The sequence below is a fragment of the Anser cygnoides genome, chromosome 5 (genome assembly GCF_040182565.1).
Source record: "Anser cygnoides isolate HZ-2024a breed goose chromosome 5, Taihu_goose_T2T_genome, whole genome shotgun sequence".
NCBI lineage: Eukaryota > Metazoa > Chordata > Aves > Anseriformes > Anatidae > Anser > Anser cygnoides.
In genome coordinates, this window is record NC_089877.1 from 62,687,494 (window position 1) to 62,699,327 (window position 11,834).

An 11,834-nucleotide genomic window follows, 5' to 3' on the forward strand; every position below is an offset into this window, starting at 1 on the left:
CCATCACTGCGTACACCAGCCCAGACAGGGAAAAGGACACGTCCCCCGCTGCGCCTCTGCAGAAACCCATCCATCCATCAGCACGCAGCGACGGGACGGGACAGGAGGAACAAGCCTGGCAGCCAACATCGCGTCGAGAAGCGCCCAGGAGAAGCTGTGTTAGCAGCCACATCGCGCCTAGGCCCTTCCGTAGTTTTTGGCAAGTGTTGGCAGCCCCGGCCCAGCTGGGGATGGGCAAATTCACTGCAATGCCTCCGGTCTGAAGTTTGTAATTTGGGGCTGCTCTCACAGTCAGAGGGGAGCCAGCTCTTATCGCAGGACCAGCTGTGGTTTATTGCACTTGATGAGGCAGGTGGGAGAAATTAAGGGCCCGTTGCTCAGGCCAAGCTTTATCTTTGCACCGTTAAAGCACCAGCCCCCTGCTTTTTCTGCAGCCCTACAGGAGGAGAGCGCAGGCACCAGCTCTGCTTGTAGGCTGATGGCGAGCACAAAGCAGAACCCCGATATCTCCAGCACCTCCCCAGGGTGAAGCACACCCCAAAAGGCTGCTTGTGTCCCTTCGGGGGGAGGGAGCACGACCCACACGTTTCGGGCCGGGCCCCGCTTCCAACGAGCTGCACCTGGCCCCTGCTGCCGGCCCCTGCCTTAAAGCTGGGGCCGGGAGGGGCAGGTGGGGGTCCGCGCCCATGGATGGCGCCTCGCCGCTGGAGAGGTACCTGGAGCACTGCACCGGGCAGGTACCGGGCTGGGGGGGGGGGGAAAAAAGTTAAAAAAATAAAGTGATTTAGAAAAAAAAAAAATAACTGCGTTGGCCGGGAATCGAACCCGGGTCAACTGCTTGGAAGGCAGCTATGCTTACCACTATACCACCAACGCCGCGCTGAGGAAGTTTTTCCCGCCCACCTCCCAAGTATAGCGTCACCATTAGGCCCTCCCCTGTTTTCCTGTGGTATTAGGCTGACTTTTCTCCTTTCTCTGAGGATTTTTCATGCCTTTAACCCCCCAAGTGATTTATTTATACGGACGTGGGGCTGTTGGAGCACATCCAGAGGATGCTCAGAGGCTGAAGCCCCTCTGTTGTGGGGACAGGCTGAGGGAGCGCTGCTCACAAGGACCAGGAGGTGTAGGCCCTGAGAGGGCAGGAGGCTCTGATCTCTTGGTGTTGGCTGGCAAACTGTTGGAAAAATCTTTTTTATCTATTAAAAACGTCCCTCCTGGTGGAAGGGACTGCTGCAGGTGGTTGTAGAGATAACAGGCTGAGACTGGGAGAGGGCTGGGCTCCTCAGCTGAGCCTTGTGTTCACCCAAGGGACACAACTTCTTCATCTGCATGTGTTCCTTTTCACTGACTTGCTACCTCCTATCTTAAACTATTTTACACCCCAGAAAGTAGAATCCAAGCTGCTTAAATCCAGAGATCTACTGGTGGCAGTCAGCAAAGCCCTCTGAACTTGCCCCATAAGCTGCGTAACATGGTGAAGTATAACCAGGGTTTTACAAATGCAGCTAAATTTGCTATTTCAGATTTGTTGGGGTATTTGATAGAAGAAGATGAATGGGGTGCCATTAAAAAAAGCAACATCTGTTGCTAAAAAAGCTGGATTTGATTTATGTATACCTGGGTCACACGGACTACTGCAGTGGAACCAAAATGGCTGTTTCCCCTCAAACCTGGTGATCTCAGGCAGGATCTGTGTGTAAAATCTCCTTTCTGGAGCTGCTGGGAAGTGTCTGAAGCTATGCAGCTGATGGGGCCTTCAGTGAAGTTAATTAACGTGGAGTCTATAGTAATAACCCTTGGCAGCCAGCCCAAGATAAACATGGTCTTGTGCCCCCTTTCGAAGTCCCTGAGCATCTGTCTAACAAGAGGGCAATCTTCCCCAGTGCTTAACCCTATAAGGGCTTTTTCTCTCCAACTTTCCATGCAATTGTTCTGAGAAAGGAAGATTTGCTTTCTATTTCTATCTACTTTAAGCAGTTTACCTGTTTTTTTATTTTTTTCAGTGGTCTAAAGCTTCTTGTCTCTTGTACCATTCATCTACTAGCTTCTTTCTTTAAGCGATACCACAAACTGCTTTGCAATTGTTTTTTTGACCATTATTTCTCAAGATGTCTGATGTGTGAGTAGTCTTGCAGGCTTGCAGTGACAAGGCTTTTTTTTTGTACCATCTTCTGCACATTGTGGTTGACAGAAAACTTTCCTAGCTGAGTCTTATATAGATAAGTCTTGGTCTATTGGAGGTCTTAAAGAGACTGTGCTTTCCTTCTCCTAACAAAAAAAAAGCTAAAATTTAAAATACTTATTCCATAATGTATTGCTATTTGTAAGTAACCATCTACTGTTTTAAAGTAACTTGTATCTGACTTGGGTGGCTTAAGATGTGGATCGGACTTGCCAATTCTTGGGTCCTGTTTTCCAAAGAGCTGAGGGGCTGAGGTTTCATTCAGTAGTGCTCTGCCCCAGATCTCATATGGGGCTCTGCATCTAGAAGCCAGCTTTACAAACAGTTTTGAACCCCCCAGGTATTCACACTTCAGAGCTAGACCTGCTTGTATCCATATTTACACTAAGGGTTCTCAGCAAAGATTTGTCACAAGAGTCCTCCAAGCTGCAAGTGCTTTCTCCAGGCAGACGTACTGCAGAGGAACTAGGTGCAGAGACCTCCTCGTGTGCAGAGCACGTGCGGCTGTGCTGTTGGCTGAGCTGATCAGCGCAGAGCATAGAGCAGCGCTAGCTCCGGGCTGCGAAGCATTGATCTGGAAACCCTGCTCCCTCCGGAGCTCAGGCAGTCGCTGCCAACTTGAGGGCCTCTGTCTTGTGTGCAGTTTTGTGTTCTGATTTGTGCTTCAGTTTAAGTCCTCGGTGCTAAAATTGCTTAAATGCACACAAAACCTCTTGTACGGATCATCTACTCCAAGCTGTCACCTGCTGTGGGTAGCAGCAGCAATCTCCTTCTTGGAAGAAGCTTTCCACTGACTAGAGGCTTGTGCCCACATGAATAAGGGAATAAATTCCTGAACTCTTGCCTTCTCAATGCCACAATGCCTCTAAAACGCTTTTAATTCTTTTTTAAGTGATGCTGATAAAGGAGGGCATTAGTATGCAAGAACTTGCTTGCAGATATGTTGAATGCCTTAATCGCTTGATCTGGGAAGGATTCTGGCTTTGCTGACTGCTTCTCGCTTGAATTACTCTGGTAACCTCCTGCAGCTGAATGCTTAATTCGCTCGTGCGTCTGTGAACTGCTGCCCTCTATTGCACAAATCTAACACAACGCTGACACACTGTCCCCTGGTAGCAGCGAGGGGAAACAGCAATATACTGAACGAGAGTGAAAGCCGGCCAGAAAATGCCAGCTGTCTTCCTTGGAAAAACTCGCGAACGGTTATGTTGGTTATGTATGTAACTGAGGCACGACGAAGGCTGCGAAGGGCAAAGCGCCAGCATTGTTCCTCCAATTACTGCCGGAGGTATACGCATGGTTTCTCAATTTGTGGCATTACTGACGTATTCTAGACCGCCTTTGAAATGCGGTGGGAAAATGTGCATATCCACTCTAAAAATCATTTGGGGGAAAAGCTATCTGTTTTTATGTGCTGACAGACAAGCAAATGATACCCTTTCAAATCTTAAGACTGTTCTCTCTATAATACTTATGGGGAAAAATAATTGGAACTTCTCGATTGAATAGAAAACGTACCTTAATGTAGTCTCCCAGTTGAAGTAAATGTTTTAATATAAGATCCTTAGTGACACACTTTTTCTCAATTCAAGGATGACCTCTCAGCTAGTCCTCAGCTGTTTACTTCCATGAGCCCTTATGATGTGGACCTTCCGATTCAAACTGAAGATGGATCGTTTGGTTCTCAATTTAATCAGCTCAAGGAGCTTCCTGCAGACTTCTCCTCTGTGGACCTCAGCTTTCTTCCAGATATTACTCAAGATAACAAAGAGCAAAACCTATCTGAGGATGGTCATGAAATGCAAGAGAAGCTTGATGGGTCAGCATCAAGAAATGAGGACAGTGGTATCTTCATGAATGAAAGCAGCTTATCATGCCCAGATGCAACTCAGCCATCCCCTGAAGAGTCCAGTGTGTGTCCCCCTCTGACACCAATGACTCCTGTGACCCCAGTGACACCTGCTTCAGAAAGCTCTGGCATAGTTCCTCAGTTACAGTAAGTTTATGCAGCATATATAAGTTACAGGAACAGCACCATCTTCATTGAAGATCAGTCTCGTTGAAAATTAGCTGTGTTTTGCTTGAAGTGCAAGGTATTGCTGACTTCTCGCTTACTAGGGGATGTAGCAAGTGTGGTTTGGTCTTAAATAAGCCCACCCATGAAACTAGGGAAGGGAAAAAGGGTGGGCACTGTTTATTTTTCTTTGAGAGGTGGAGCAAATGAACAGACAATATTGGAAGGCAACTAGATACTGTGCTGAAGAATGCAAAATAGAAATGGCATGGAACAATACAGCTTAGCAAAACAGAGGAGAGTGGACTTGATAAACATGCTGGTTGAGTAAGCATCTGAAATGCCTCTGGCTTCTTAAGGGGGAAGACTTTCTCCTGGGAGGCAGGAGAGGAAGTCTCTCCATAGGAGAAGCATTTGGTAGAATGATTTACTGTACAGTATGCATTGCTAGTTACTTCTGTCTGCAGGACAAGACAGAAAACACTTGAAAAGGTTTCCTTCCAGCAAGGAGAATGCTGAGGATGACAATAGACTCCAAGGGTTTAAAGATCTGTCTGCTCTCCTGAGAGAAAGAAGAGTCTGAACTGAGCAAAGGAAAGGGACATGAAAAGAAGTGAGAGGGACCCTGGCCGCCTTTAAAAAGATCTGATCCTGTCTGGGCTAGAGCAAATATAGAGAACTTAAACCTCTAGAGACTAACGTACCCTTACCTACCTTACCAGTGCAGTAATAACTCTGAATTGCACCATTATGGAGTATTACAAAGCAGTAAAAAAAAAAAGTGATGTAGTTATTGGAAGATGCACAAACTTAGTATTCAGGGACTAACAATTTTGTGCCTTGTTATATTTCCTCCTGTGAAAAACTAATCTTGATATTGAATTACTTAAATTCTGCCAAAAGTAGCTTAGTACTAGAGTGGGGAAGAGGAAGGCAGGAAATTAGTTGATGGCAACTATTAATTGGGCTGTGGCTTTGCGTTAGCTAATAATGTTGGGGTTTTGCTCTGTAATGCCTTGCTTTTGCAATAAGAAAATCCCTTTCTCATTCCTTAGGAATATAGTGTCGACTGTAAACTTGGCTTGCAAACTAGATCTGAAGAACATAGCTCTGCATGCCAGAAATGCGGAGTATAACCCAAAGGTAAATCTTGAGGGCTAAGCTTTATTCCCTTATTTATTAATATATATTAATTTCTTTATTAATTTCTAAATTTGTTAATTTCTGACCTGTGTTGCAGAAATTCACTGGGAATAGGTGGGAATTTCTGTAAGTGACTTCAGACTGCTCAACAAAAATGTAAGGGAACAAACAGTGGTCCCATGATGGCAGTCTTAAACCCACAGGTTGTAGGGAAGTATTTACCACCCTGAAATATACATAAAACAACACTTTTGCAAAGTAAAGGCATGTGCTGAGCTTTGTGGAAGTGTTAATTCTTGAGAGAACGAATAGACATGTGGTACCAGCTAAATATCTCGGCTTGACTGCGAGCTTTTCCTTTGGATTTGTAGAGATTTGCTGCGGTGATCATGAGAATCAGGGAACCACGAACAACAGCCCTTATCTTCAGTTCAGGAAAAATGGTCTGTACAGGAGCAAAAAGGTGGGTTGTTTTTTTTTGCTTTTCTCTCCTCTAAGGTCATACAGCTGACCAAAAGCCTTGTTTAAATTATCTAGCAAAAAGCTTGCTATTAACTACAAGAAAAATGAAGCACTAGTCTTGAAAATGTCTATTTTTCTTCATGACAGGAGTTCAGTAATTACTGAACCGCATGCTTCTGCCCCTGAATATAGATTGAGCTGAGCAGACATTAGCAAAAAAGCTGCTAAAATGCCCAGGAGTTGTTAAGGGTTTATTTGCATTTCTCACTGACTTTAAAGTGAGTTGGGACATAACTTGTGTCTGTCAAGTCTCTCTTTTGGTGTCTGGCTTCACTAGTCAACACATCTGCCTCTAGAGAAAATGGGAGCTGGGGAAAAGCAAAAATTTCTGTACTCTGAAGGTTTTGTTCTCAAGTTCAGCATCTGCCTTGATATATTTTTTTCAATGCATCATCTCATTGACAGTTTAGGGTCTTAACTTACAGCTTAGAAGGCCTATTCTCTGATCTCTACCTAGTTAGATGACTGCACTGGTATCTGCAGTCTCCCTCCTGGATCAGCTTCAGTCTGAGGGATGAGACACTGCCCTGTAATCCTTGGACAGGGGAAACCTCTGGGCGATGTAACATGCTCCAGTGTGCTCAGTTAAACCACGGGAAAATGAACACCAAAGTGTGTCATTCCTTTTAGCTCACTGAAGTGGTTTTGGGGGTAGAATCTTACTATTTGGAGCATTAGCATACCTTTTTCTGGAGTACAGATTAACATGGTGGTGGCTCTAACCTGAATTCCAGCTTCAGAGCAGAAGAAAGCACTCAACACAGCTGCTTCCCCCTTCTGCTCTTCCCTCAGTGAAGAGCAGTCACGGCTCGCAGCAAGGAAGTATGCGCGCGTGGTGCAGAAGCTGGGCTTCCCTGCCAAGTTCCTGGACTTCAAGATCCAGAACATGGTTGGGAGCTGTGATGTGAGGTTCCCCATCCGGCTGGAGGGGTTGGTTCTCACTCACCAGCAGTTCAGCAGGTACGTGGGAGGGAGAGGTATGGCACCACGTAGCTTGGAGCATTGTCTTTGTAAGCTGTAAAGAAACTCAATTTCTGAAGTCATACAAGCCTGGCAAAATAATGCAGTAATTAACTGGGTACTGAATATCAAGCACATATTTTGCTCACCAAAACTGGTTCAGTGGACAAAAGAAGTGGCTGTAGGTAATATGTTAGAATACGGACAGTAGGGCTTATTTTTTTTGCAGTAACTCCTGTTCTGAGTGGGGCACAGGCCAAAATGACCCTCTGCTTAATTGCTACGGTGACGTACTGCAGCTGGCAGCCAAGCTTCCAGTGCCTGAAACTGGTGCAATGCAACAGGGATGGGCTCTGCAGAACTTCCCTCCTTGTGGTGCTCACTGCTTCCTCCTTGCAGGGATGCTGTTAGCAGCTTTGGAAACCTCGTAATAGAGAGCATACCCCCTGCGTTTGAGCACTTCGGGGTAAATGGGAGGTACACTAGAGCTGGTTAAGATGAAGGGTTCACAAATAGCAAGAAGCTAATTGCTGCTTCGGTTAACAAAGAGAATCTATTTTGTGAAAGCTTTCTTTGTCCATGAATATTGTTTGACAATCCTGTGTTGCAGCATATCAGCTACATACAGAGAAATGTACACCAGGAACTTTTGTTTAATCTGAGCTGTACTGGTGATCAGAGTTCTACAAGTCTCCTATTATTGCCAAGTGCAATGTCAAAGCATAGGTAGCATACTTATTCACTGCAGACTGTGAATAGGAAAAAAAAGATTAATTCAGATTTAATTGAAGCAGCTTTTAAGCTACTTGGATCTATGGAAAATCAGATTCAGAAGTGGCTCATATGCATTTAAAAGTAGGCACAGAGAACTACCAGCTCTAGTTGGGTTTACTAGGTTTTTCTCCAAGACATTTAGACCCTGACCTGCCTTTCTCTGGCTAGCTAGCTAAAATCTGTAGGTTTAATTACTCAGCTGTCAGCATGGTTAAAGAGTACTTCATGCATACAACACTGAATCAGTATTTGCATTTTACTAATCTTACCTGCTTGTTTTGAAACAGCTATGAACCTGAACTATTTCCTGGCCTTATTTATAGGATGGTCAAACCAAGGATAGTGTTGCTTATCTTTGTGTCTGGAAAAGTTGTACTGACTGGTAAGTGGTCTCTTGCTGTATTATCTGTAACCAAGTGCTACCACATCTTCCAAGGAAGTGTTTAAATTGAGCATTACTAAACTGATATCTTGCTGCAGTAAGCCACTTAGCAATCTTTGTCATGCCTACTGCTGCTTATCTGTGTTTTCTGCGGATAATAATATCGGTATTGTTGCACTAGAACCTTATATTGCTTCATATAGTGTCTCAGCTTTCCGTGTCATTAAACTTGAGTATCTTTATTTTATTCAAAGCATAATGCTTTGTGTCAGCGTACTGAATCCCAACAGGAGGCTGACTGACATGCCAGTAACCACTCACAGTTGCTTAAATATGAATATCACAATAAGCAATTTAAAATTGGACAGGAAGCAAACGTCTTAAAACATTTCACTGACAACATGTACTAAGGATTATTAGAGGAAAGGGTGGAGACGTCAGAGTCTGTTCCAGACAGTTTGGCAAACTCATGAGCAAAAGCCTTATGAGTAAGTGTGCTCAGCAAATATCTGTACCTTGGATCCCACGGCAAAAAAAAAGCTAAACTGTGAGTGCATGTTTCCAGCACATTCTGTTGTAAAGCTTATGAAAATACCTTTACACAGCTGTACAGAAAGGTAAATGGGTACTTGTGGTTCCCAGAGGAACCTAACATTGCATGTATATTTATGACAGAGCTTTGGGGTATGTGAACAGCAAAAGAAGCCTTACAGTTTCTCACAATCATAGATCAGGAGCTAATTGAACTGCAGAGCAGTCAGGATGAAGTTTAAATGCTTCCCCCTCTAAAGCCCCACCACCTTCCTTCTGGGCCCACTGAAAACATACTGGCTACCCCCCAAACGGAACATGTCTGGGGATATACTAACACCCTAGAGTGCAAAGCATGCCCAGAAGGACTAAAGCTAGTCCTTGCCTGTGAACACTGGGCCCAATTGTAATGACAAAATGGAATCTGTTAAGCTGAATTTCTTCCCTAATCCCAAAAGGTTCTTGTGGTAACTCAGACGAATTAGTCACGTCTAACCATGTCCTGTGCTCGTGGAAGTGGAAGAGTTTACACATCTGTCCTGGGTACAGCTTAGTCCAATTGTTAGTTCATTTAAATGCAGTTTGCTTGTAGTTAATGCCTATTACACTCTTGTGGTAGACAAGTATCACTGGCAAGGACTGTTCCTCCCTGCTGCAGTACAGTTGGCATGCAACACTGGTATTAAAGATTTGCTTGTGGTAATGTGGATAAGGATGGCTTGGAAATCACAGGTGACCTAACAAACCTTAAAGCTGCTTGGAACTGGGAGAGAGGAATTGTCAAACTGTGTATGAATGGGATAAACGCCCTTCATTTCTTGTTTCCATCTTTCCACTCCTCGAGAGGCAGAGCTGTTATTGTTAAGCAGATAAAACTGATTCTTATGACTGGTTTTATTTAAAGCCAATGTTTGGCACCTGTCAGGAGGAACTGACTGCTGTTTTGGTGCTACAACATAAAACTAATCTTAAAGCAAAGCAAGCTATAAATTGTTCTTTGAGGTGGCAGAAGTAAGATGATAAAAATTCTGCCTTAAACTAGTATTTGACAAAAGTTCTTGAATTTTTTATTTAAACTGCTGCATTTCTTCATGGTTTCTAATCTCATCATTAGATTTGAGGTGCATTCAGTTATTCTCAATGCTCTAATTTTTAATGTGTTGGTTTTATTTTTCTGAATGTCTTTACAGGGGCAAAAGAGCGTTCTGAAATCTATGAGGCATTTGAGAACATCTATCCCATTCTAAAAGGTTTCAAGAAAGCGTCATAACACGGCCCATAAAGAAACTAGCAGTAATATACAGGCTTGTAATACAAGGCACGGAATAGAAGCCAAGGGTATTCCTGGACCCAATTGTACAGGTGTGGACTATTAAGCAAATGACACTTTTTGAACGCTATAAATGCGGATGCCTTGCTATAGTTTGTGAAAAGTTTTTTTGCTTGCAGATTTTCTGTCTGTAATCCACTTGAGTTCTGACAACTTCTGTCAAGCTGAGAAATTTGCCAAACAAATGTGCTTTTAATAGAAAGCATAATAAGGTTGCACTTATATTTTGTAATGGAAGCCTTGTGCCTCATCCCTGTTAAACAGATGAATCAACAATGTACTTCAAACTAGCTACATCAAAATTCTCAGCTTTAAGTACTGAAGGTTAGCTCCTGTAATGAAGTACTTTCATGTTCAAACTCAAAATATATTTTTGTCTACAACACAGCTTAAAAATCCAGTATGACTTGATTCCAATGTTTTGAAGACAGTGAACGTAGAGGACATCTGACTCCCTCTAATCCCACAGGTTGGATAAACTTATGTAATGGTGCTGATACTCTTTTCAGAGAACACATTCAAGGACCCTGACAGTGTTAGAACATACCTGTAAAGGGGAACTGGGGTGGGGGAGAATGAAGCCAATTCTGCAATTTGTCTGACATGGGTTAACAAAGTGGTACCCAATTGCATTACTGAAATCCTCTCAGATGCTCTTCAGGCTTGCTTGGCCTGAAAAGCAAACTTGTTAATTAGGAACTACTTTTAAAATGGACTTGAAGAAAACAAAGTCTTGGATGTTCAAGGCTTAATTACCTAGGTTATTTAATCTGAGCTCAGGCAATGGCACTACATGAAAGCATTTGGTAATTTCCTTTTGTCTCTCATCTCCAAGGGAATTCAAGGCTTCCTTTGCTGAAGCTGTCACGCTCAGGTGGGTAACGTGACAAGGAACAGTGTAAAGATGATCCCTTGACTGTTCTGGTAACCTCCTACGATTCCCGAGAAGCCAAGTTTTTATTCCAGAACAGGGCTGCTGGTGTTTGTGTTTGTATCCTCCCCTTGTTTTCTACCAAAGGTGGGACAGATCTGTCAGGAAGCTCCGTGAGCCACTAGAGGTTGCTATTTGATGACTTAAGCGTAACCCATGCTGAAGGCTCTCTGCCAGCCTCGATAGATACCCACACTATGGGCGACGGCGTAATACAGAATACAGGGCAGGGCGTCACGGTCTTACCGGGCTTAGTTTTGCTGTCACCAGTTCACTTCTGACTTGGTGCGGACGTGACCTCAACTTGTCTGTAATGTCTCTCATGTGCTTTCATAACCGTCCCTTTGCTCCTCTGGAAAGAAAGCTTGAAAAACTTCATGCGCTTCCTTGTGATAAACTGGTCTTGACTACATTATCAGCTTCTTTGTCACAATCAGACTGTGTATTTCCAAACTCAAATCTATTCTAAACAGAGGCTTACTTCTTTGTTTGTTTTCAAACCCTGCAGACTTTCCACAGCTATGGGCTGAACTTTTATTTGCACTGTAGCTGTAAAAGCTGATAAGCTTGAATTACCAGAATCCCTGCAAGTGAAAAGCAACAACCTGTTCTTATTGGGGTGGTGGGAGAAAGCTTATCTAAGGTGAGCCTCCTTCAAGGAATAAATCTGCTTTTTCATTAAGAGCTAGCTGAATAATTTCACCAGAGAAGTCAATGCTCTTTAAAAGTGTGGATAAAGCTTTAAAGATAAGAAATGGTCTCTGTGCTTTTTCAGAGCTACTGATAACTTTGTTTGCTATGGTAACTTGTCTTAAAAACAAGTATCTTGGTTCTTTCCATGCAGTGCTGCCCATGCTAGTATTTTGTAGCACTTAAATACACAAGGAAGGAAAAAAATAAGGGCTGGGGTTTTTACTTTTGAACTGGGGCATTTAGTTTTTTGTAGTGACAGTAGTGCTTCAAGACCTGATGTGGGGTTGCTTTACTTTGAATGCCCAGTTTTCTCACTAGCCTCCCACAGAGCACTGTCTGATTCTGGCTGATAATACCCCTGTTAATCTTGAC

At 43.5% G+C, this 11,834-nt stretch overlaps 1 protein-coding gene and 1 non-coding gene across 3 annotated transcripts; one reads left to right on the top strand and one right to left on the bottom strand.

Annotated features, from left to right (window-relative positions):
* The first annotated feature begins 422 nt into the window (after positions 1-422).
* Positions 423-11,053, top strand: TBPL2 (TATA-box binding protein like 2). Of its 2 annotated transcripts, none has more exons than XM_048066225.2 (7): positions 423-737; positions 3,775-4,178; positions 5,252-5,339; positions 5,711-5,802; positions 6,654-6,821; positions 7,919-7,977; positions 9,699-11,053. In XM_048066225.2, exons 1-7 carry the CDS (start codon positions 687-689, stop codon positions 9,776-9,778), a joined length of 942 nt encoding a protein of 313 aa, XP_047922182.1. In that variant the 5' UTR covers positions 423-686; the 3' UTR covers positions 9,779-11,053. The 2 variants fall into 2 exon arrangements, with proteins under 2 accessions (XP_047922182.1, XP_047922181.1); XM_048066224.2 differs by having other exon boundaries at positions 433-737; positions 7,883-7,977; positions 9,699-11,052.
* On the bottom strand, positions 805-876 carry TRNAG-UCC (transfer RNA glycine (anticodon UCC)). Its single transcript has one exon. It is a non-coding gene; the product is annotated as a tRNA-Gly (tRNA).
* Positions 11,054-11,834: the final 781 nt, after the last annotated feature.